The sequence below is a fragment of the Myxine glutinosa genome, chromosome 7, assembly GCF_964187855.1.
Source record: "Myxine glutinosa chromosome 7, kmMyxGlut1.1, whole genome shotgun sequence".
Taxonomy (NCBI): Eukaryota; Metazoa; Chordata; class Myxini; order Myxiniformes; family Myxinidae; genus Myxine; species Myxine glutinosa.
In genome coordinates this window covers 39,968,305-39,994,653 of record NC_136267.1, presented here as the reverse complement: position 1 = coordinate 39,994,653, position 26,349 = coordinate 39,968,305, and the positions used below count along the sequence as shown (strand labels likewise).

General features: G+C 42.5%; 1 protein-coding gene across 4 annotated transcripts in view; it reads left to right on the top strand.

Moving 5' to 3' along the window:
* Window positions 1-26,349, top strand: part of LOC137430728 (intermembrane lipid transfer protein VPS13A) — a 149,678-nt gene that overhangs the window by 44,386 nt on the left and 78,943 nt on the right. For 3 of the 4 annotated variants that reach the window (XM_078781542.1, XM_078781540.1, XM_078781544.1), the window contains 10 exons: window positions 154-290; window positions 767-965; window positions 5,715-5,829; window positions 6,348-6,484; window positions 6,728-6,881; window positions 9,796-9,913; window positions 10,626-10,770; window positions 16,936-17,044; window positions 17,127-17,314; window positions 22,358-22,514. In XM_078781542.1, coding sequence (XP_078637668.1) covers window positions 154-290; window positions 767-965; window positions 5,715-5,829; window positions 6,348-6,484; window positions 6,728-6,881; window positions 9,796-9,913; window positions 10,626-10,770; window positions 16,936-17,044; window positions 17,127-17,314; window positions 22,358-22,514 — 1,459 coding nt within the window. The remainder of the gene's footprint in view (window positions 1-153; window positions 291-766; window positions 966-5,714; window positions 5,830-6,347; window positions 6,485-6,727; window positions 6,882-9,795; window positions 9,914-10,625; window positions 10,771-16,935; window positions 17,045-17,126; window positions 17,315-22,357; window positions 22,515-26,349) is intronic. The other variant, XM_078781541.1, reaches the window with a different exon arrangement.

Genomic DNA, 26,349 nt, shown 5'->3' with positions numbered 1-26,349 from the left:
TTTGAAAAATGTGAGAAATGTGAATGGAGATTGGAAGGTGGGGAAGTGTGCTTTATACCACAGTGACACATTTCATGTCATGTGATGATGTCCTTGCCATTGCCAGGTTGAAAGCTCACCTTAATATTCTCTTCTTCATCATGTCCTTTGCAGTATGTGGAAAAGATTTTGCTCTTCAGCTTGAAGGGAATTTCCTGCACCATTTGCACGCAGAATGGCGACCTACTGCATACCGGACTCAAAGGCGTGCAGGTCGATATTCAGCAGCGTCCTTCTGCGCAAGCCATGCGGTACGTGCAATGTATTGAGTGTTCTTATTACCCATACCATTTTTTGATTTGTATTATTTTGAGTTTTGTATTTTCGTAGCCATATGCACACACAACCACCTTTGGAACCACCTTTGGAGGCCATTTTTCCCAACAGAGCAGGGGTTGGCCTTTTTTGGGCACCATGGTCCCTTTTTTGAAGCAATGTTTTATGGCCGAATGCCCTTCCTGCCACCAACCCTGTTTATTGCCTCTTGCGACACACAGGGAATTACCAGTGAACTGGTACTCAATTTGCCAACCTCGGAAGGATGACAGGCTGAGTCAACCCACCTGGCGTTAATTCAGCGATCGACCAGGATTCAAACCCAGGATCCTAGGATCCCAAGCCAGCACCCTAACTGCTAAGCCAACACCAGGCTCCATATGCACACACAATGGGATAAAATTTTGTTATCGAATTGGTCGTTTGGTACGCTATGACTTTCTCACCACAGTGTGGGTGCTAAGCTGGAACGCTTTTGGGTGAGTGGACTGGCTGGTGATGGTGGAATCCCTGTCTTGTTGGCACCACGAGGAGGTAAAGATGTTACATCTGATCTCTTGGAGCTCATGTTTGAGACAAACCCATTGGATAAGAAGGCAGATCAACGGCTGAATATACAGTCGCGTCCGCTCGAGATAACGTACAATGCTGTGAGTAAAACAAGTTCTGGTTTCTTTAAATGCTAAGTGAAGCTCATGAATGGCTTATTTTTCTTTCTTAATTAATAGAAGTGAACATGTACTTTTACATTCCATTAAGAACTGTGCAGTTTAAAGTAAGGATGTCACCAGCTACTGCCCTCCCATTTCGATTTGAAAAATGCAACGTTGCACATATTATTTATTATTCCCCTACCGGTGTACACCGGAGGGGACTATAGGTTTGCACTCCGTCCCTCCGTCTGTCCGTCTGTCAGTCTGTCATGCAAAGAACAGTTTTCCGGACGTTTTTCTAAACTCTTAATGCTAATGATTTCAAACTTGGTACATGGGTTCCTCATGATAAGTTACAGATCAAGTTCAAACTTCACGACGTTTCGATCATTTTTGACAAAGTTATGGCACTTTGAACTTTGGTAATTTCCCCAACAGTTTTCCGGACTATAATTTGGAGTGCGGTAAGTCAAAGCTATTAATATTCCTTGTGTACAATATGCTGTATTCGTGGACTGTTCTTTAAAATGCTTTCCTAGAATAAGCATCAAGTCAAAAACGTTTTAACTGAATTTTATTTCCATTAACACAATTCTTCATATCAGGCAAGAATACATTGAATTCACATAGTTTACCAATAAATCAACAATACATCTAGGGAGGTTTCCACGGTCCACGGATAACCTGGTCAGGATAACCCGGTCAGGATAACCCGGTCTCACATCATCCGCACCCACATTCAACCGTGCATAAATTTGCATATTTAATGAGGTTCGTCTGTCACACTTTGGTTTCCGTGCGATAACTCCACCAAATATTGGCTGATTTCAACAAAATTTTGTACACACATGTGTCTCAGCATAACTCAGATCAAGTTTGAAAACCAACATGAACCGTGCATAAATTTGCATCTTTTTTGAGATCCGTCTTCAATGGGCCGTTTGCAGGTGGGGGTCAATTATAAAATTTTCTCATCCTGTATATACCGTGCTAGCCATGACACCTTTGTTATACATTATAGAAGATTATTAGTCCCCTTCCGGTGTACACCGGAGGGGACTATAGGTTTGCACTCAGTCTGTCAGTCTGTCAGTCTGCCCGTCCGTCACGCAAAGAACAGTTTTTCGGACTTTTTTTCGAAACTCTTAATGCTAATGATTTCAAACTTGGTACATGGTTTCCTCATGATAAGTTACAGATCAAGTTCGACCTTCACGACGTTTCGATCATTTTTGACAAAGTGTTGGCACTTTGAACTTTGGTAATTTTCCCAACAGTTTTCCGGACGACAGACTGCCGGTAGGGGACATATATTGCAGCGCAATACTCAGAATGCTTGTTTGTTAATTGTCTCCATCTAATTGATGTACGTTTGCATATTCAAAGGTAATGCCCTTTATTCTTTTTCTCCAAAACAGGTGAAGATGTTCGAATGAAACAAAGCACAGTTTGCATGTTAGTTCTTCCCGTCAGTGGGTGTGAAGTTTCATGATTCTGGCAATAGATGTCTTTGCTATGTGAGTCAAGATGGCAGACGGTAGCAAGACATTGTGCCAGTGCTGGAGTTGCGAGTTGGGATGACTGATCGGCGATGCGAGTTGGGATTACTGATCGGAGATGCGGGTTGGGATTACTGATCGGAGATGCGGGTTGGGATTACTGATCGGAGATGCGGGTTGGGATTACTGATTGGAGATGCGGGTTGGGATGACTGATCGGAGATGCGGGTTGGGATGACTGATTGGAGATGCGGGTTGGGATGACTGATCGGAGATGTGGGTTGGGATGACTGATCGGAGATGCGGGTTGGGATGACTGATCGGAGATGCGGGTTGGGATGACTGATCGGAGATGCGGGTTGGGGTGACTGATCGAAGATGATGGTTGGGGTGACTGATCGGAGATGCCGGTTGGGGTGACTGATCGAAGATGATGGTTGAGGTGACTGATCGGAGATGCGGGTTGGGGTGACTGATCGGAGATGCGGGTTGGGGTGTCTGATCGGAGATGCGGGTTGGGGTGACTGATCGAAGATGATGGTTGGGGTGACTGATCGGAGATGAGGGTTGGGATGACTGATCGTAGATGAGGGTTGGGATGACTGATCGGAGATGAGGGTTGGGATGACTGATCGGAGATGCGGGTTGGGGTGACTGATCGAAGATGATGGTTGGGGTGACTGATCGGAGATGAGGGTTGGGATGACTGATCGTAGATGAGGGTTGGGATGACTGATCGGAGATGAGGGTTGGGATGACTGATCGGAGATGAGGGTTGGGATGACTGATCGGAGACTAGGGTTAATGTGACTGATCAGAGACGAGTGTTGGTGTACCATTACAATCCTGAGAGTAAGAGACAGTCAATGGAAAACCGCCACATAAGATCACCAGCCCCAATTTGGCTCCGTCACATTTTAGTCTTTGTTTGGACAATGATGTCAAGGCCACTGTGAAGTGCAGGTTAAGGGTGTAGTACTGGTGAAAAATTGAGAAAACTACATAGGTACCTTTGAGAGGCCTTTACACAAAAACAAAGTCAAGTTAAGATCTAATTTTCAGTTTTTCTTGAAAGATATAATCTTGGCTTTAACTCAGACCAGTTTCAACGCTTCTTTGTCATATTACATGCATATAATTTGCATAAATTAGACCGTCAATAAAAAACAAGGAAAAACAAAGAACACATTTCTACTTCTATCTTCTATGTCACCTATCATTCTTTTCACACAAAACTTGGTACATGTATTATACATGTGTTACTCGACTACCTGATGAGAGGATTTTGTGAAATTATGTCAAATGTTCACTAATTAGCTAATTATGCCAATTACCAGATAAAACTTGGTTGTCCTTCAATAAATCCACAATGGCTACTCCTATAAACAAAAGCCTTCATCATTTTAAAGGAAGTGATATTCTGAATATCCTGTCCAAATTTCAGCCCAAAAGAATGATGCATTTCCCAAGTTATAACAAATTTCATGCAAAATATTATATTGAATTGAATTGAAATTTGAATTTTTCAATAATTAGGGGTACTTCTATGACCTCTAATAGCATGATTCTTGTTTATAAGACTATAAGGAAACTGTTCAGCTAAAAAAAAAAAAAAAAAAAAATCACCTGTTCACCAGTACTACACCCTTAAGTTAGCAGGCAGCACACACAGTTCTATCATAACGGCATCACACAACTACTTGAATGTTGATAGAAATGTGTGGACCACATTGGTGATTATACAACAACAACAACAACAACAACAGGCATTTTAAGGCCATTTTCCCTGCAAGAGCGGGGGTTAGCCTTGCGGTCCCCATGACAATGTTCTCCATTTTGCCCTAGCTTCACGCCCTTTTCACACCTTCCAGCTTCACGCCGTCTCCAAGATCCAACTCAACATTTCCTCCATCTGCAGCTCCCTCTGTGCACACCTTACACTTGAATGTAGCTGCCACACTGGTTAATGACCCTCTCAAACCACTACATTTTTGATGAACCCACTCAGCGCACATTGTACATTGAATGGAATTCACTCCGACACCCTTCCTACACACAGCACAGGGCCACTTCCCAGTTCTTTCCACCTCACCACATGCTTTACCACTTGCCATCACCTTCGTTTTTCCGATATTCACCTTCAGACCTTTTGTCTCCATACATTCCTTCCACTTGTTCATCTTCTCCTTCAGTCCATCCATACTTTCTGCAATCAACACCAGATCATCTGCATACAACAACTCCCACGGTAAACCCTCCTTTACGTTCTGAGCCAGCACCTCCATCACAGCTACAAATAGTCGTGGACTTAGTACCGACCCCTGATGCGCTCCCACCTTCACCTCAAACTCACCACTATTCCCGTCCTTCGTCCTTACAGCTTTGCGTGCTCTTTTGTACATTGCCATCACTACTCTGATCAGCCATTCCTCCACTCCTAACTTCCTCAATGCCCATGTCACTACTTCACCTGGAACCCTATCGAATGCTTTCTCCAGATCAACAAACCCAAGAAACAACTTCTTCCTCTTCTCCATGTGCTTCTCCTGCAACTGCCTTACAATAAAAAGCGTGTCTGTCGTTCCTCTTCCTGGCATAAATCCAAACTGCATTTCGTCAATCTTCACTTTCTTCCTTATCCTCCTCTCCAACACCCTTTCCAATTTGGTGATTATGTTGAGAAATAAATATCCACCATGGTAAAATAAAGATTGATGTTGGTATCTGTCTTTGTTTCATTCAAATATCTTTACCTGTTTTGGAGAAAAAGAATAGGAGGGATTACTTTTCAACACGCTGTCGTAAGAAGGGCACCGATGTCTCTCCCAATATCCCTATTCAAACTCCTTCATGAGCCTACAGTGGAGAAACAAGTCAATAAGTTACCTGTTTATCAAAGAATATATTTTGAGCTCCTTCTTCTAACATATAAAGTGACTACTGGTTATGGTCTGACATATCACACTGAACCTTTTTCGAGCTACGTCCCTACATGTTATCTTCATTCTCTTATGCATGTGGTGGGTTACTTCATTCTCTTATCCCTTTGTTGTTAATATCTTGGAATTTATACTATTAGGTGCTTTGGGATAATATTTTGTTTAATAACAAGTACTTTTAAAAAATCTGTTGTAATTGAGGAGACTCGCTCGATTTGACACACATCGTGCTGCCTTGCATCACTGCATTCCCAGCCTGGTGAGGTTGTTGTGTAAATATGGTGCATTGGGTCATGTCGCTTTTTCAGGCTACAATCAATGGCCTTGCAGAGTTCTTTCAACCCCCTGAGAATATACATCTTGATCAAATCGCTACTGCAACAAAATCGAAGCTAGAAGAGTTTCGGGAAAGGACTGCCACAGGTTAGTAGAGGCCTTTTGTGGGTGGTTTGGGGAAAAAAATTGTACACAAAAGAATGAAGTCAAAACCTTCCAAGTAGAGTTTATTTAATTATTTTTCTTTCTTATTTTCTTTCCAAGTTACCAGGTTAGTTCATATAAATCAAGGTTCAAGCAATTACCTTCTCCCAAGTCTCCAACAGCATATTTCGAATTATTTTGTGCCAAGCTAGATTGAGCTTCAACCACTCATGGCCTAGCACGTTTGGAGGAGAGATTTTGCTTTGTTCAGAACCAGCTAATGCATGCTTCTGAAGAGTCAACATGCTACAAATAGTGCTCACTGATCCTTAAGACATCTGCTGCATTAGCTATGCTGCATATCAAACATTTAACTTGAGATGCCAAGTTGTTTAACAACCAGAGTTAACGGAAATCAAAATTGTAATGGAGGTTTGACCCAAATTCATGAATGTATTGTTTTGCATCCTTCACTGTGGTTCTTGGTGCAAAGCATGTACATTTCTTTTATCAATTGACAGGTCTGACGTATGTCATTGAGACGCACAAGGTGCTTGACTTATCGGTGGACCTGCAAGCTTCTTACGTGATAGTTCCTCATGGCGGCTCCTTGCACGCAGCACAGAGCTTACTCATCTTGGACATGGGCACCTTCAAGGTAGTACAAAACACCGTGTGTCGCGCAAACTGCATGTCCCATAAATATCATGCAGAGAATAGGCCTCAAATTTGTCTTTTGATGTGTTTGTGCCAACAAACCAATCTGACTCGTAGTATAAATCGTGTAGAATGATAAAGATTGATGAATCTACATTTTGCTTTTTTAGCGGACAACAATGAGGATTTTTAGAAGCACCTGCTGTCACCTAACTCTATTCCTATCCTGAACCCACTGTAATAGGTCACTAGTGTAATTCCTCCCTCCTCTGATGCTATCACCGTGAAGATGAGCTTGGAAGAAATAATGAAGCGTGCATATGAAAACTTCATTGTGAAGCTTAATAGGATGCAAATCCTGTTCGTCAAGGCTGGTGGGTCTTCCCTGAAGTTCATGTGTGAGTTGCAATTGCTGACATATTGCATATGGCAATGTTCATGCTAACTGTGCCTAATACAGTCAGTGTTCCAAATTCTGTCACCAAGGTCCTGCTTTATTTGAGTTCCCTTACAGCAGGGGCTCCAAAACCCAGGGTCGTGACTCAAACTTAAAAGACCTCCCTCAAAATCCCGGGTTTTTGGAGAATGAGGGGGGTGGGAGGGTTTCACATTGAAAGTGTTTTCTCTGACAATTTTTATCGTAGGTACGGTACCATTTTGGGTTGCAAAAACAATTGGGAACGACTGCCTTACAGGGAGCTTCAGCACTGGAGGAACCTATGGTTTTTAGCTCTCCTGGAGCGAATATCAGGGGAGCCTGTGCGATGGCGCGTTGTCAGTCCGTAAACAATTGAAATCTCTTCTCTGAAACCGCTGATGGGACAATGACGACATTTGGCACAAATTATATTTGTTGTGTTGTGACTAAAGATTGTTCATGGCATTTAAAAAAATCGGTCTCTAAGGGGGTTTACATCCTCCCAGGGGGTCAAAGTGGATCCAGGTTTGACCCCCCAAAATAGGTATTTGCTTTCTTCTCAGAAACTACACACACGATTTCGATGAAACTTGACCACAACCTTCACCACCCGTGATATAACCAAAGTTTGTTCACGGGATTTTAAAAATCTGCCCCTTTGGAGGTCTACGGAGGGTTGTCCCCTCCCCCCCAAAATAGGTGTTTACTTTCTTCTCAGAAACTACACACGCGATTTAGATGAAACTTGACCACAACCTTCAGCACCCATGATTTACCAAAGTATGTTTATGGCATTTTAAAAATCTGCCCCTTTAGTGGTCTATGGGAGGAGGTTTGGGGGGTTTGTCCCCCCAAATAGGTATTTGCTTTCTTCTCAGAAACTACACACGCAATTTTGATGAAACTTCACCACAACCTTAATCACCCATGATGTACCAATGTTTGTTCAAGGCATTGGAAAATTTGGGGTCTGAGGAGGTACACAGGGTGGGAGAGAGGGTGGGGAGTATTTTATTCAAATATCAGCAAAATAGGTATTTTATTCTTTGTTTGTTTAAAGTCTTATGATTATGTTAGTATGATTCTACATGTTGCCCTGTCTTCTGGCAAACATTGAAATTGGTTTTAAATGCCCTTAGTCGGTGCAGTATACTGTTTATTCCACCAGGCGAGTGCCAAGTGTAATGCCCCCATGTTTTTTTTTTCCGTGCTCTCACGTTTTTAACTGCTGAGCGTTAAGCAAGGAAGCAGCATGTGAAATGGTAAAAGTCTTTGGTGTGACTCGGCCAGGGTTCGAATCGCCGATCTCCCAAATTCTGAGCGGACACTCTCACCATTAACCCGCCAAATCTGGTTCCCATTATGCCACAGCAGGTCTGGTTACCTGTCTGGTCGAAAATAAATGTTCTTGATACCACAGCATGACAATGTTACTATGTGGCACATACATCAAATAAAACTGAGTTTTTCAAAAGGTTCTTTTAAAATAATAAACTGGAGATTTAATAGAACACCTAACCCACAGTCTATAGATAAAGGACATGGGAAGTCTTTTAAACTCTTGCTTTGCATTTCCGAGCACCATCTATATTTCCTGTATGTCGCGATTTTGTCTGAATCTCAATATTTCCGAACGTTTATAGCACGAGTGGCGAATTTAATTGGTCGAGATGGCATAATATTTTGCCCAAGTACTGCTAAGCTTGAGAATTATGAAAGTGCCAACCAGGCGATTTGAGTTCTACAGTGTTTAAATAAATATATATTCCTATTGAAATAAAATAAACGTTTAAATGCTGCAGAATTAAAAAAAGACTTTCTTTTCAGAATTTTACCGCCGTTGATTACATTAGTTATTCTTCCACAAGAAAGTTGCACCAACTTTTACACCACCTTTTTCAACATGTTACATTTCAACATGAAATGTTCATTTCAACATGTTTTTCAACATGTTTCAACTACTTCCACAAAGATTATTAGTTCTTCATGCCTGTTGCTTGTTTCCTTCATAACGTCCCGAAAAACAGTACGTTTCCTGGTTGGAATGATTTTCAGTTTTGTTTGACTGCCATACAGGCAACTAACTAGAATGGCACTAGGTAGAGCGCATATCTCCGCCAGGTTGAACAGTTTGTTTTGTATCCCACTGATAGGCCGGATCTGGAATCGGACCTGAACTAAAATCTAATCGGCTTGTTCTTGTCACCTAACCAACTGGTTCACCTAGTTTAGTCATAACTCTTCCACAACGTTTTGATATATCATGTTATATATTGCTTTTCGCTCGATCTCTCAATGGTGAAGAATCACTTAAAATTGAATAATTCTCGTATCCGAATCAATATTCAGATCTTCACCAAAATCGAATCAATTCGTCCTTGTCACACACACAACCGGTCCACCAAGTTTCGTCCAAATCGGTCCACAACATTTTGAGATTTCTTGTTCACAAACAGACAAACAAACAGACAGGGGTGGAAACATAACCTCCATCCACCTTTGGTGGCGGAGGTAATTATTCCATTATTGCAATAGGTAATATGTTGTCTCTACATTCGGTGTTTCTCGTTGTTTGAAAGAATGGTTTGATAAAATAACGGAGGGAAATGTTACCAGTTGAAAGCTTGCAGGTTTGGTGATGGGCACAACTTTGTTCAATTGTATACATTGTTGGCATTGTCGCAAAAAAATTAATTGGACTCTCTCCAGACCTAATATACATTCATTTCACACAAATAATATTTAGCAAAAAAGGGGAAATTTATAACTGCAAGGAGAAGGGCAGGTTATGACAAAAGCTAGAAGTGAAAGACTGGTCAAATTAAAACGGTTTCGTTACTAGTGAAGTTCTTGGTGTGGAAGACTTGCATAAGATTTCTCTTTATATGGTGCAGGGGAGGACTGGCTTGCTGCGACAAAGATGGAAAACTCTAAGCACCACGTGCTGCAACCCATGACCCTGGAGTTGCAGCTGGCCAGTGCTTTGGTCACGACGGATGCACGCATGCCAAAGTGAGTGAACATGCCAAAGAACCTTCTGAAAATGGCACACTGCATGTTTACTAACACTATTTTATGCCTATTATAACGATCCTCAAAACGCCGTTTGCTGTCTTGTTCTGGTGCAGGAAAACATTTATTGGTAACAGCTGGACGTTAAGATAAATTGTGGTTGCTATTGGGAGGATCGTGGTTCAGTGTGCCTTAATAATTTCAAAAACGTATAATTACTGGATTTGCTCATTGAATTATTCACTTTGTATCCTTGAAAGAAAGAACTAGTAATTGGCATCCACAAACATCCTTGACCATATTGTGGGATATCGATCGAGGCCCTCACTTATTTTTTCGTCCATCACTTTTTCACCTTTATTCACTTTTAAAATTGGTTTTCTCTACAACCGCATGAGCGATTGACAAAAATTTCAATATAGGAGCACTTACCCATGGAGAATTTTTTTTCCCCAAAGTTACATGATGATTGGATGGAAAATGTGGCACGTCGTTCCAAAAACTCTGTTTTCTGCAGGCGTGGGCTGCAGGGTGTTTCAGATATCGGGAAAGGAATAAACAGTCTCGACTTTGCTCCGCTCGGACTCGGCTGAACAACTATAAAGTGGCAGATGCAATTATATTTTCACTAATTTCTATCAAGATGCCATATCTTGCCTTTGTGTGTCCTTGATTGGCTGTAAAAAGCATGTGACATTTCCACCAATGCTAGGTTCAAGTTGTCAGGAGCACTGCATGCACTGCGTGTGAGCATCAGTGATGAGAAGGTGAAGGGGATTTTGGGCTTGGTGGAGAGCATCCCATTGCCCAAGTCTTCTGCTCCTGCACGTACCCCCTCCAAGAAACGCGATAAAAAGGTGGGGCTATATGTGTATGGCTTAGGATGAGGTTGGGAAGGTAGAGGTGGTTAGAGTTAGTGTTGCTAATGTGTGAGCCATTGTCTTTGTTCCCTCTTTCTATTAGCAGTGACAATTTTTTTAAACAGTGAATGTTTGACTTTAGGCATTCCAGTAACATGGACATATTAGAAAAAAAACAAAAAAAAACAATGTTAACAATGTTAACATGGACATATTAGAAGAAAAGTCAAAATTCCACACGGTGCAATTAGTAGTCCAATCATCAACCGATTACCCTCTCATCGATCATTTTGACCCATTGACCTCAATTTATTCATTCACTGTATTCGGCAGGCCAGCAGTGACAGCTGTCTGCGTAATCCACACCTCTGACTGATGCTTTGCTCACTCAAATGATTTCCAGTATTCATGCCAAGTGGTTGGATGTAGAGTAAAAGTAAAAGAGAGGCTGAGTAGGGTCGAGGATGATGTGGTTGAGCTTGAAAGTGGTTGGATGTCAATGAAAGCTAGTCTGTTGGGAGCCGTTGGTGAGGTATGTGGATGGACAAAAGGACCACCGAGGCACTCGGAAACATGGTGGTGGGATGATGAAGTTGGAAAGAGGATTGACGAGAAGAGGAAGAAGTTCAAGGAGTGGCAGAAGGCGAAGGGTACGGGAGCAGAAACAGCAGAGCATGAAAGTTATAAGGCAGCCAGGAAGGCTGCAAAGAAAGAGGTAGCAAAGGCGCAGGAGGCATGTAGGAAAATGTTCGGAGAACGCTTGGATTCGGAAGAGGGTCAGAGAGCGGTATTCAGGATTGCAAAGCAGATAGCGAAAGAGAGGTGTGATGTGATGGGGGTGAGCTGCTTGAAGGATGAAGTGGGACAAATCGTTGTCGACCTAGATGGAATTAAAGGAAGATGGAAAAGATATATGGAAATGCTGTTGAATACAGAGAATGAATGGGATGGCAACATAGAGAGTAACCCAGTTTTAGGACCGGCAGAGAAGATAACTGAGAAGGAAGTTGAGGAAGCGATAAAAGCAATGAAGGGTAGAAAAGCGGGAGGGCCGACGGGAGTTGTGGGAGATATGTTGAAGGCAGCAGGAAGTTGGGGTGTGAAGAGAATGACAGAGATCTGTAATCTGGTGGTGAAAGAAGGCCGCATTCCAGTGGATTGGGAACTGAGTACCCTCGTCCCTCTATACAAGGGGAAAGGTGACCCTCTGGAGTGTGGCTCGTACCGAGCGATAAATTTATTGGAGCATGGAATGAAGGTATTGGAAAGGGTGTTGGAGAGGAGGATAAGGAAGAAAGTGAAGATCGACGAAATGCAGTTTGGATTTATGCCAGGAAGAGGAACGACAGACGCGCTTTTCATTGTGAGGCAGTTGCAGGAGAAGTACATGGAGAAGAGGAAGAAGTTGTTTCTTGGGTTTGTTGATCTGGAGAAAGCATTCGATCGGGTTCCACGCAAAGTATTGACATGGGCATTGAGGAAGTTAGGAGTGGAGGAATGGTTGATCATAGTAGTGATGGCAATGTACAAAAGAGCGTGCACAGCTGTAAGGACGAAGGACGGGAACAGTGGTGAGATTGAGGTGAAGGTGGGAGTGCATCAGGGGTCGGTACTAAGTCCACTACTATTTGTAGCTGTGATGGAGGTGCTGGCTCAGAACGTAAAGGAGGGTTTACCGTGGGAGTTGTTGTATGCAGATGATCTGGTGTTGATTGCGGAAAGTATGGATGGACTGAAGGAAAAGATGAACACGTGGAAGGAATGTATGGAGACAAAAGGTCTGAAGGTGAATATCGGAAAGACGAAGGTGATGGCAAGTGGTAAAGCATGTGGTGAGGTGGAAAGAACTGGGAAGTGGCCCTGTGCTGTGTGTAGGAAGGGTGTCGGAGTGAACTCCATTCAGTGTACAATGTGCGCTGAGTGGGTTCATCAAAAATGTAGTGGTCTGAGAGGGTCATTAACCAGTGTGGCAGCTACATTCAAATGTAAGGTGTGTACAGAGGGAGCTGCAGATGGAGGAAATGTTGAGTTGGATCTTGGAGACGGTGTGAAGCTGGAAGGTGTGAAAACATTTTGCTACCTCGGAGACATGCTGAATGGAGAAGGTGGATCAGACTCGGCAACGGTTGCTCGAGTGAGATGTGCATGGAAGAAGTTTCGGGAATTGAGTGGCGTGCTGATGATGAGGGGAGTGTCGTTGAAGCTGAAGGGAAAGGTGTATGCTGCATGTGTGAGAAGTGTTATGATTTATGGGAGCGAGACATGGGTAATGAACGTAGAGCAGCAACGAAGGTTGGAAAGGGTGGAAATGCGAATGGTTCGACGGATGTGCGGAGTATCGTTGAGAGAGAGGAAGACAAATGATGAATTGCGAAAGATGATGGGAATAGAGCCTGTGATTGATGCTGTGAAGAGGAACAGGTTGAGATGGTTTGGTCATGTGTTGAGGAAGGATGAAAGTGACTGGTTGAGAAGAGTGATGGAAATGAATGTAGAAGGAAGTAGAAGACGGGGAAGACCGAGAAAGACTTGGCTAAAGATGGTGGAAGAAGAAATGCGGGCAAGGGGGTTAACAAGGAGAGATGCAGAAAATAGGGCAAAATGGAGAAGATTGTCATGGGGACCGCAAGGCTAACCCCCGCTCTAGCAGGGAAAATGGCCTTTAAAATGCATGTTGTGTTGTTTATGCCAAGTCCATAAGTATACTTTCAATATGGAACTCACAGCTGCCCCATCTGCTTTTCTTCACAGTTTTGAGCTCACTCCAAGCATGCGTTGGAACTTTTGGTATTTAAGCCCTTTTCTTTATGCTCCACTAGCATATCTATATTCATCTTGTGTCACCTGCTGCCTTCACGCGTTTCCATCCTTTGGTGAAAAAAAATTCCACCATCACCACTTTCTTTGCTACATCTGACTACAAGACAACGTCTGGTCTTTATTTAGAGTCTCCAATCAGCCTGGTGTACATAACTCTTGACTTGTAGTCCATTTCCATCTTCCATTACTGCTGCCAAAATCCCTCGTTGCTCATTTCTTATATTGTGTGGCACCTTTCTGCATTTCCTCTTTCACTATGATGAAGGTTCTTTCCTCAATTGCATCTTGAAGCACTATTAGGAGACCTTTCCTCAACTCGGGCTAGGACATGATTATGATTTCCTGTATTCTACACACCACCTTTCATTGAAACTGAACAACTCGTCAATTTGTACTTCATGGAGCCGACACCACCACACGTGTGCCATTTGTGATAAGTGGTCTTTCCCCCTTGCTCATATTATAGTCTGTTGGCAGAACATCGTATATTGCTCCTTTTGGGAACTTCAGTACTAATGACTCCAAGGACGAGATCTCTGTCTACAACAGTCTCCTTGTATCAATCTCCTCTCAGGTTGTCCACTGGCCTTTCGGAGCCAAAGGGTTATTAGTGTGCACTCATTGTGGTTGTGCACTCTCTTTCTCTCGAGACCCCAGTATTTGTCATACTTCCCTGTGGCCTTGTCGGGAAACATGCCGGTTTAGCTTGTTCGCTGTTTGCTGCAGCAAAAGTCAGGTGAGGCTGAATATTCTTCTCTACATCAAGACAGTGCAGTAACATACAGAAAATGTTAGTGCTGCTCTTTGCTATGACAAAAGCTATCCACAAGTTCATCCACCTTTTCGAGGAGTTCATCCACCTTTTCGAGGAGTTCATCCACCTTTTCGAGGAGTTCATCCACCTTTTCGAGGAGTTCATCCACCTTTTCGAGGAGTTCATCCACCTTTTCGAGGAGTTCATCCACCTTTTCGAGGAGTTCATCCACCTTTTCGAGGAGTTCATCCACCTTTTCGAGGAGCTCATTTCCTCTTTATCTCTGAGACCTCAAACTGCGTATGTTTAAGCATTACTTTGTTAGGTACACTCTTCTGTATCAGCTGGATTAGTTGAGCAGCCAGTGCTACACCATGTTTTAAATTTCTACATCCCAATGATAATGAAGTTGTGCATGAGCAATCTCAACTGAAACAAGTTGGTGATGCCAATGAGTTGCAGGTCATATCAGGGTCTCCTCTTTACAATAAATGTGATCAACTGATCATGCTGAAAGAATCTCAAAACCTCCACATTCATATCCTTGTGCCCCCCAGTGCGCCTTTCACTAATGGAAACTTTCATGCTTCACAAATCGTGAACTGTAAGTGTCACCTTGTCAATGGTAGAGTAGTGACCTTGAAACTGCATCAAATTAGTGGCAAGATCAATATAGAAAGAGTGTGTGTGTGTGTGTGTGTGTGTGTGTGTGTGTGTGTGTGTGTGTGTGTGTGTGTGTGTGTGTGTGTGTGTGTGTGTGTGTGTGTGTGTGTTTTTGGATCACTTTGAAGAATTGAAGAGAGAGGGTGGGCAGCATTTGACGAGTTTTAAAAGTTTTGAATATCTAACTGCCTTCACCTTTGTGTCTGAATAAGAAATTTGACAATAAATGCATGAAACCTTCAATGATGTGAAATGTGGTCTCTTATGAAAGGTTTTAAACAAAAAATGATCACGTAAAGAGCCCAGGAAAGATTTTGTCTTGGCATGAAAAAATGGCCGAAAATTAAGTTTGATACATATACTGGTATTATATTACAATCTATATGTTAGAAAAAACTAGAATGGAACTGGGCTGGACACCTAGCAAAAAGAATAAATAACCAATGGATATCAAGAATTTCAAACTTGCAACCTAAGAGAAGGACTTAAAAGAAATGGAGGAAAACCCAATATTAGATGGAGAGTTGAAATAAAAAAATTCAATGTTAAACAATGGCCTGGAATTGCAGTGAAAAAGCGTCGTACCAATTACTGACCGGGCAAGAAATTCTGCCGACCGATCCTTATTCTGGCTCAATATACAACACAACACACAACAGGCATTTTAAGGCCATTTTCCCTGCTAGAGCAGGGGTTAGCCTTGCGGTCCCCATGACAATCTTCTCCATTTTGCCCTATTTTCTGCATCTCTCCTTGTTAACCCCCTTGCCCGCATTTCTTCTTCCACCGTCTTTAGCCAAGTCTTTCTCGGTCTTCCCCGTCCTCTACTTCCTTCTACATTCATTTCCATCACTCTTCTCAACCAGTCACTTTCATCCTTCCTCAACACATGACCAAACCATCTCAAACTGCTCAATATGTCCTACTCTAACCCATTTCTGAATTTTTTTTGTAGATTAATCCTGCACTGATGATTCTACTTGACAAAAACATTTACATCATTATAGAAAAAAGTATCCACGACTTACCAAGCAATATTGATTCCCAAAAAATTGTTGAATTCTTCTCCTTCTTTTTTTCCCACCTAACTAACATTTCCTGCCCTCATCCTCTTCCTCCTCATCCTCTTCCTCCTCATCCTCATCCTTCTTCTCATCCTCCTCTTCTTTCTCTATGAAGTGGTCGTTTTTGTAAATAGAAACATCAGTAAAATTAAGTTTCTGTATTTCTAGGCAGAAATGGCTTGGACTAGCAGATATTGAGCGAGGATAAGTATCAGTCACCAACATTTCCCACCCGGTCAGTATAGGTCGGTAATGAGTATAATCGACAACAACAGGCATTTTAAGGCCATTTTCCCTGCTAGTGTGGGGCTTAGGTAATGAGTATAATCGACAAATTATAATTAATCATGGCCCACGTTGAGGGAAGCTTTTGTCATGCAGTGGACTGAAAATTATCAGTCAAGTTGAGTGAAGTTATTACAAATGGCATATGGTTAAAAAGTTTGAAATCGGACAATATTCTTGGGTAAATCTGATTTGTAGTTTTTAAGGAGATTTATGGACACTATTATTGTCTTCGTACCATATTTGTAATCTCTTGTCTACTAACTTTTGTCCATCAGCTTGATTCGATTTTGGTTTAGGAATCGTTCATTAAATTGTCATTCGAAGACAACCCACACTGAGATACAATGCCTCCTGCTGAAACTATCCAGGATAGCAGTTTTTTGGTTGGTTTGACCACGTCTATCAAAGCCAGACAAGCCAATTTGATGACGTTACCAACTGTGCAAATAATTTTGGATCTTTTTGTTATCAGATTTTTTGTTTTACAAGTTTTCTAATTGTGTTTTATGACATTTCCATTAGGGTTGAGTCGCAGATGCACCAAGTTGTGCATTTTCTGCCATTTTCCCACAGGCCCCTCAAACCCCAGTGCTGAATCCGAGTAAGCGTGGCAGTATCGCTCCACCACCCCGTGACCTCGACTGGTCATCTCGTGTCTCTTCCATTGAGCGCTTTACCAGCGGTGCGCATCAACTTTCCACAACGCATTGTTCTCTACCACCCTCATCTTAATGAGAACTAATCACCCATCTTCATGTGTGCAGATTCTGACTCAGAGTACCTCTCTGCTGATGAAGATTTTTATGATGCCCATAGCAACTGGGGAGGTTCATTGGAATCGCTAAGAAGTTTACCACCAGGAACCATACAGCCATCTCTCGCTCGAAGTGTCAGTAACAAGGAACCACCAAAAAACATGACCGATTTGAAGCTGCTTTTTGAAATCAAAGAGGTGAGTTTTTTTGGGGGGGAGGGGGGTGGATACAAGATCGAGGCTCGTGTAAGAGCTAACACGTTAAACACAAAAAAAAAAACCCATAAACTTCACGTAAAACATATAATAAAGGGAGCAGGAGACAAGATGGGGAGAGAGAGGGAAGCACACAAGCACAACAACAGTGAAGAACTAGGACATCGGGAGATATGTGGAAAGGAGAGGGCTGTGGGTTGGAGGGGTACACGGTATAAATCAAATTGACACTACTAGGAATTTCAGGAATGAAGTTGAAGATTGAAAGAGTTGGATTTGGGGTGTATTAACGGGGTCCAAAAAAATCAGAGGGAAGGCTAAACTCCCTTCGACCCTGATTTTTTTAATGCCTTGGACAAACTTAAGTCACAACACAACAATATCATATGTGCCAAGTTTAGCCGTAATCCCATCAGCAGTTTCGGAGAAGAAGCCTCAAGTGTTTACGGATGGACGGACTGACGGAGTTTTGAGGGGAAAGGAGGGGTTAATGGTTGTTTAAGGGGAGAGGGGGAAGTTGAGCTAATACAGATTACACGTTCACACTTGATAAGAGCATAAGAAACGATACCCTCATTGGAGCAAGAGGGGGTAAAGCCCAAAACGTCAGCACCTTCAAGGTGGATAATGCAATTATTTTATTCTTTTTTAAATTCTCTGGTGCCACCAATGCTGACTGCTAATTTGGTGCTGGAATTAGCAACTATATTTTTATCACACTTAACAAGACCCGCACCTATAAGACTCAGAACATCTCAACATCCCATCAACAACACAACATGCTCACACACTCGTCAAATCGCTCTCTAAATACCATATCTGCCTACGTCCCTGTACCCCTCATTACCCTCGGCAGAGGGAGAGGGTATTGCATTTGAGTCCGTTTGTTTGTTTGTCTGCCTGTTTGTTTTTCTGTCTGTCTATTTGTTTGTCCGCACAGAATAAATATGATTTTTCTCTGCAACCGTTGGTCTGATTGACAGGAATTTTTCACCATAGGTGCACCTCTTCCTGCAGAATTTTTTTCATGATAATTATGATGTTGTAGGTCGCGTGGTATGGGCGCCCTCTTGGAAAAAACGAAAAACTTTGCACCTCTATATCTCCGAAAGTGCTGCATAGAAAAAAAAAAAATTAGACATTGCTCATTGTAAATAACTCTCCGTGGGGAATAAAATGTGTTAATGATAATGTCATTGGTGCCTCCATTATGATGTCATAATTCGACAGGTACAAAACTTCATACGATCAAGATGAAATTTATTGAGCGTCATCTTGCGATAAATTGGTGGAGAAAAAAAAAAATGATGAAGTCATCGGTCACGTGGTTTGGCCGCCATATTTGTTTTAACACAAAAGCCCTAATCACTAAAAACACGTCCAGGTGAGGGTCTGCCATCTCTGATTGCTCTTTCTTGTTTCCCATTGCTTTAGATACCTATCCAATTCTATTTCAAACATAGAGAGTTCATATAATACGTTACCCCATGCCATGCCCAAGAATTTAATTGAAGTTGAATAAAGATTTTAAAGGTTGTATAAAAAAATTCCAGAAGTTTACCATCATTGATGCAGTGTCTTATACACCACCTTATTTAACATGTCCAAGTACTGCAAAACTGGAAGTTTTTGGAAGTGGCAACTAGGCAATTTGTGTTCTCCAGTGTTCAAGTATATAATTCAATTGAAATCTTTGAAAGATTTCAAAGGTTGTATAAAAATATTATTCCCGGACGTTTACTGCTGTAGATGCAGTTTATTTTACACCACCTTATTTAACACATTACATTAGTTGTTCATGCCTGTTGTTTGTGTCCTTTATGACATCCTTAAAAATTACAAGTTTCCTGTTTGGAATGTTTTTCAATCGAGTTTGGCTGCCAGAAAGAGTAAAATAAATATCTTGCTCCTATCGACGGAGCCTGGCACTGTGCTGACTGCAGATTCTTTTTCCGATTCATGTTCCGATTCGTGTTAAAAATATAACATACAACAACAACAACAGGCATTTTAAGGCCATTTTCCCTGCTAGAGCAGGGGTTAGCCTTGCGGGCCCCATGACAATCTTCTCCATTTTCCCATATTTTCTACATCTCCCCTTGTTAACCCCCTTGCCCACATTTCTTCTTCTACCACCTTTAGCAATTGCTCCTCGCTTTAAGTCCTCGCTTTAATAACCGCAATCCTCGCTTTAAGTCCTCGCTTTAATAATTCCTTTATTAAAGTGACTGGTTGAGAAGAGTGATTGAAATGAATGTAGAAGGAAGTAGAGGACAGGGAAGACCGAGAAGGACTTGGCTAAAGATGGTGGAAGAAGAAATGTGGGCAAGGGGGTTAACAAGGGGAGATGTAGAAAATATGGGAAAATGGAGAAGATTGTCATGGGGACCGCAAGGCTAACCCCCGCTCTAGCAGGGAAAATGGCCTTAAAATGCATGTTGTTGTGTTTTGTTTTTAATAATTCCTTTGGCAAATTTAGCAAAAAAATATAAGATACAATTGAAATCAAATTGTTCCTCGATCATAAGCTGATGTTTGTAGACTGTCAGTCAGAGAGAAGTGAACCTATTGCTTTAGACAGCTTTTCACTTCGCATGCGCAGGGTAACCATCGACTGTCGCTGCCATGAAGACCTTCCCATGCATTAACAACTCTCTGTGTGAAAATACCCGTGCCTTGCTTCTATCCGAACACTCGTCTTTTTCTCTCAAGCTGTGCTCATGAATCTTTTCGCTGTCAATTCTGGTAAAATAGAGAAAACCTTTCATACATATTTTATCTATACCCTTTAGGATCTTAAACCTTTATCCGAGATTCCCTTGTTAGTCAGGGCCCTTAGGGATATTTTGGTTCAAATTCTTCCAAAAGCATCAAATTTGGCGCAGATGTTGCCCATGCCATACTCTTTCGATTTTTGACGGGCGCCAAGGGCGGTATGATCCGGGGACCATACCGGTCCATCCCGCCATGTCACCTGACCTATGACGTCATAATTAGGATATGCATCCAATCACATGGCGTACTATAAGTGGTCAAAGTTCAAAATGAATCGATCGAAAAATGAAGGCAGGGATCCATTTTTAAGGTTTTCATAAAATCCAATATGGCCGCCAGGTCACATGACCTATGACGTCATATTTATGACATGTATACAATCATGTATACATGAACCCAGATCATGATCGCACAAAAATTAAACACAAGGATATGGCATACAGTTCATAAAACATCAAAATCCGTACCTTTGTAATTAGACTGATGAACTGCATATGCCTGAAAATTAGGAAATAGACATGTAAATATTTCCTCTAATTGTCAAAAATAAGGTCAGAGTTCGATTACCCAACCCAGAAACATAAAATGGTGAACCTCGTGTAAATCTTGACAAAAAACTCAAAAACCGACATGTTTGACTCAAATGACCTTTAAGATGACCTTGAGGGTTGACCTTGACCTCGAATCATCAAAAGAACATCATAATTGAATTCCTCGACCTCGAAAACCCCTGAAAAGTGGTATCATACATGATTCCAACCCTTTTGGTTATTTAACTGATTTTCCTCTAATCCGGGTGGTGGCCATTTAGTATTTCGCCAATATGGGGCCGGCGGGGGGGGGGGGGGGGGCGCCCGTCTTGGCGTCCGTCAAAAATCGAAAGAGTATGGCATGGGCAACATCTGGGCCAAATTTGGTGTTTTTGGAAGAATTTGAACCAAACGGCCCCAAAATATCCCTAAGGGCCCTGACTATGTAAACACCTCCTTTATAATGTAAGAAGCCTATTGTCTCCAGCCGCTCCTCTTGGCAAAGCTGACTTAACCCTATAATCAACCTGGTTGCTCTGCGCTGAACCCCTTTTAACCCGAACTGAACTGGGTGATTTTGAGCTTTCCCTGACTGTTCTCGACCGTCGCATAATGAACGCGATGGTAAAATTGTTTTGTACATTTGTTAATTTGTCTAAATATTGCTAAATTCTGTTCTGTAATTATTCAGTACGTCTTAAACAACATGCAAAACACTCAGAAAATTACAGGCCAATTTACAAAAATAGAAATTACAGGCCAATTAATTTACACCATCAGTGTCCTAATGCATGTAACCCTTATTCGCATGTGTTTGTTGTACGTAAACATATGCAAACATTGCAGTTTTTTTAGGACATGTGACTACTAATTGTCATGTGAAACCTGAACGGTAAGTCGGAGGTGGACGTATTTGATATCAAAATGTGCGCAAGACCCTCGAGAAAAAAAAGTCGTGAGAGGAGAATTTGAAATCCCCAGCAAAAATTGCGAAAAATGTCAATGGGGGGCTCCTCTCCCCAGTGCGGTTAGGGCTAAGGCAGCTATTGCGACCTTAACATTCCTCAAATATTGTGACCAAAACCGTACACAGTAATTGAGTTGAGGCCTCATTAAATTCCTAATGCATTGTTAACCCCACCTCCTTCGATGTAATAACTGCCCCCTTGCGACTGCAATCAAAAATCATATTTGCTTTTCCTATCGCTACCTGGCACTGTGCTGACTGCTTAATTGCATATCGCTTTATCTTAATACTGTGTTGAATTGCCCTTTGTACCCCAATTGCCTTTGTAATGCATATAAAAAGTGTACTCACGTCTAACATTCATATCTTGCAAACAACATGCTGTAATCTCCCTCATGACCACTAGTCATTGTGTGCATGTGGTTTTGTGTGTGCATTGCATACTGAAACCTGAGGGGAGGTGGGGAGGGAATGGCAAATCCTGCCTTTTTCACATCCGTAATATGTGTATGGGACTTTAGGCAGCACTGACTGCCGTTATTCAACAGGGAAAGCATCAGGTGCCACTTTTACCATAAGCTATTGGCTGCTTTCACCAACATTGTAATGCATCTGACCCCTGCCAACTAAAGACAAAGCATGTACACATGTATAAGATTACAGAAACGAGCCTTATAAGATTGCTGGGTTTTTTTCTCTCGAGCTCTTCACTCGGTGTAATATTACATGCATGACATTTTGTGGCTTGTGCAGATCTTTATCGAGCTGTGCACGCATGAGGATGGGCGTGAAGAACCAGTGGTGCAGCTGGAAGTGCAGCACCTGGGCACAGAGTTGACAGTCATGACCTATAACCTTTATGCTCTTTCTTACATCAAGGAGATCCAACTTTCTTGTTTACGTTTTACTGGTGCGTCCTTCAATATCTTGCCTCATGCCCTGAAGGTGTTGTGGGAGGTCTGTCATGTGTTTCCAGCATAGAACTCTTGCAATTTAAAATTCTGATAACATACAGAAATAAGTAGTCATGCTGGTGAAGTTTAGTGTCGATCTGAATCGGCAGACAAGTAGAATCATGGATGGAATCAACAGGATGTTGATTGAGGTATGCTAACCTCCATGGGAAGAAATTTTGGGTGATAAACCTTCTTTACTCTTTGTTGTGATGAAAGGTCAAATGATGAAATACAATGGGTTTGATTCCCGGCAAATAATTCACCTTTAAACCTGATGGAGAAGTGCCGATGCATAAGCCAAGCTCTGCACCTGTCCTCACCGATCGGTCAGAGCATTGTTGTTTTTTGTTTTATCCTCGATTTGATTAAGAGGAATTGTATTTTTTTTTTTTATCAACACATCCTGGGGTGAGACTCAATCTGTGCCTTGCTTCCTAGTCAAGTTAGGGGGTTCAATCTGTGTATATTAACGGCTTAAATTGGTCACAAATAAACAATTTGCAGTATGTTGTCCTGATGAGCCCATAATGAGGGCGAAATCTAGATCGACATCTCTGCCTTTGTCTATTTGTGACCATAGAGCTTTAATCTCAGTCTGCAAAGGATTGAGTACCACACGGATGCCTCCTAGTTTGGAGGTGATGTGTTGCTATAATTTATGCACATGATGTCAGCGTCATGTCGTAGGGTTAGTGTGCTTCTTTAGTTAAATATATATATATTGTTGCGGATCTCCCGAAGCCCGTTCACGTTACAAAGGGGGGATTAAACCTCTTTTTCCCCTTGGGTCTTCGGGTCCACGAGGCCGAATCGCCACTTCCACAGCAAGCGTGAAAAAGGGTATCGGGTCGACGCCGCACGTACCTTTAACCCACGCTGCCACGAAAGCGGGGACCGAACCTCGCACAAGCCACGCTTAATCGAGTACGCCCAAGCGGTATGCGTATCACGTGACTCGTGCCGTTACTTTTATGGAACCCGATTCGAGCGGTTCTAGTCGTAACATGCGAGGCCAATCAATGGAAGGGACGGGAATGGTCATAAGAGGAATAACACAATTTATTTACAATGTCCAATAATCAGGATGAAGGAAAGGGGACACAGAGCAGAAGCTCAACCAATTTAACTTTTTCCCAGACACAGGGCCCATTCACGCACACAGGGAGAAGAAGAGAGAAGAGTCCGTGCGCCAAACGCGCTTTGCCGTCGGTCGCTCCGGGACAGCTCGCCCGGCGTGACCCTCTAGTGGTCACGGCACGTATGCAGGAGAAGGCAGGCAGGAGGAAATCGCGCGTTCTGTGGCCCGGAATGATCGTCTTCTCGAGCGCACGATTAATACAGCGCAGGGCACAGGGCATGGGGCAAGTTCGTGTACCGCACGGCTATTTCAGTGATCAAGTCCAACACTCCGATTCTGAACGGAACTCCAACTCATGGGCTGCGCGACTCTTAACTCAACTCAACTGCCTGTGCACACGACTCTGGACTCAATCAATGCCTCAACCTGAACTCAGAACTCCAACGCGAACTCAACTGAGGTGGGGGGCTCGGAGCAGGTTTTTATGGCTCCGCCCCGGCCTTACTCGAATGTTCCAAGCCCCCACCTCTCATCGCCGTCGTTAGCCACTCCCCTCGAGCCCTGATTGGCGGCTCGTTGCTTACCGGCCACTCCCTCTGCAGCGCCTCCCTTCGACCTCGCCAGACTTGTTCAGGCCTGCCACGTGGCATGCTAGCGCCAAAAGACTGCCCTACTCACGGGCCTGCTCAACACAAAACTAACACAGGAAAGAACTACGCTTACATTCACTAAGAAATAACTGAACTATCGCGAGGCTACATGTTGTGGTGGTCTCTACCTACGAGGGGGATTATCCTTTATTCCAAAACCACAACAATATATATATACACAAAGAATTAAGTTAAGCACCCCCCCCCCCCGTTTTTTTACAACCTCGCACATTACAAGTTTGTTGTCGTCAAAACAGTGTAATATACCCATGATATTGCTATATTTTCTGGAGAAGTGATATTATGGTCACATAAAAACATAACAATCATGCCGTTTTCAATATTTTATTCTGAATAATTTAAGGTGAAATTTTTGGGAATTTTAGGCATATTTTCACCTCAATTTAAGTATGGAGCTATAGGTCCATCACGGACAGTGTGGATGACGTTTATGTTTTCTAACGTACAGTCATTGTTCTGAGAAGACCTCTAGCGATCTTTGCGTCAATAACGTGTGTAGGACCCACGTGATCGGATCACTGACTCAACCAATCACTTTTTTTCACTTTGATCACTCAATTTCATCAATGGATAATTGCTAATGTCATACCAATCATTATTTGGATCTCACATACCTTAGAATATATGCCAATGTATACATATACACAAAGAATATATATTAGGGGGTGCTTACCTTAATTCGTTGTGTAGGGGTGCTTAACTTAATTCTTTGTGTATATATTATATATATTATGTATATATATATGTATATGTATATATATATATGTATATATGTATATATATATATATGTATAATATATATATATATATATAATATATATATATATATATATATATATATATATATATACAGACTTGGCATTTAATATGGAATATATTTTTTTTTCTTGACTTGGGTTTACTTCTTAACTCAGTATATCAATCTGGTGAGTTTCTTTTACACTTTGGTGATTTATTTGTTAAAAGAACCATGTCACTGATTGTCTGTCGCAAGCAAGAAGTCAACAACAGGATTATATCACAGGTGCGTGGCAAAATGTACGGACAGGTGCATTTGACGATTGGCTTCACAGTCGGGTATATAAGGGTTGTTGCGTTCTGTATTAGTGGGAAAACAACTGCTGCACGTCTCCAAAAGTTATTGCCGCTTCCTCTGGAGATGGTCCGTCAACTCGACAATGCTGTTTGTCATGGAGTGTGGCTTTACGAAATTACGGCATGAAAGAGCGTGCTATTGCTCGGCAGTATGGCATCACTCAAGGTCAGGTGTCAAAGATCTGAAACGAAATGCTCAGAGGCGTTGTCCCGACTCCATACCGAGGCCAGGACGTCCCTGCAGAACCACAAGGAGGGATGATCGCCAGCTGCACCGGTTAGTCCGCAATGGCCGTACCAAGTCAGCTAATCGGCTTAGGGCTGAGTGCAGCAACTGACAAATGTGCCTGTATCCAGAAGGCGAGTCAACCAACGACTGGTCCAAGCAGGCTATCATGCCAGCGTCCCCTGAGAAAGCCACGCCTGACCAGACAACACAGCCAGCGCCGATTGCAGTGGGCCAGAGAGCACCGTCAATGCAGCCAGGACACTCGAATCATGTGATTTTCAGTGACGAGTCTAGATTTCTGGTCTATCGTCAAGATGGCCACGTCCAAGTGTGCAGACAAGTGCATGAAGCCTACAACGAAGATTGTATAGTGCCAAGAGTCCAAGCTGGAAGGTGGTGGGTGTGACCATTTGGGGCTGCTTTTCATGCAGGGGGCAAAACTAACCTGGTTGTTCTGAATGGGAAACCTGAACCAGTTCAAGTACAGGGCCATTCTGGAAGAAACATTGTCCTTCCATTTGCTCGTGCAGCTTTCGAGGGAAACTTTGTCTTCCAAGATGACAATGCACGGCCTCATCGTGCTCGCATGATCCAACACTTTCTTGCTGACCATGGTGTAAAGCATATGGAGTGGCTGCATGTCCCCGGATATGATGAGATAGAGAACTTGTGGGCAGAATTAACGCGTCAAATCGACCACTTGGACCAGCAGCCGA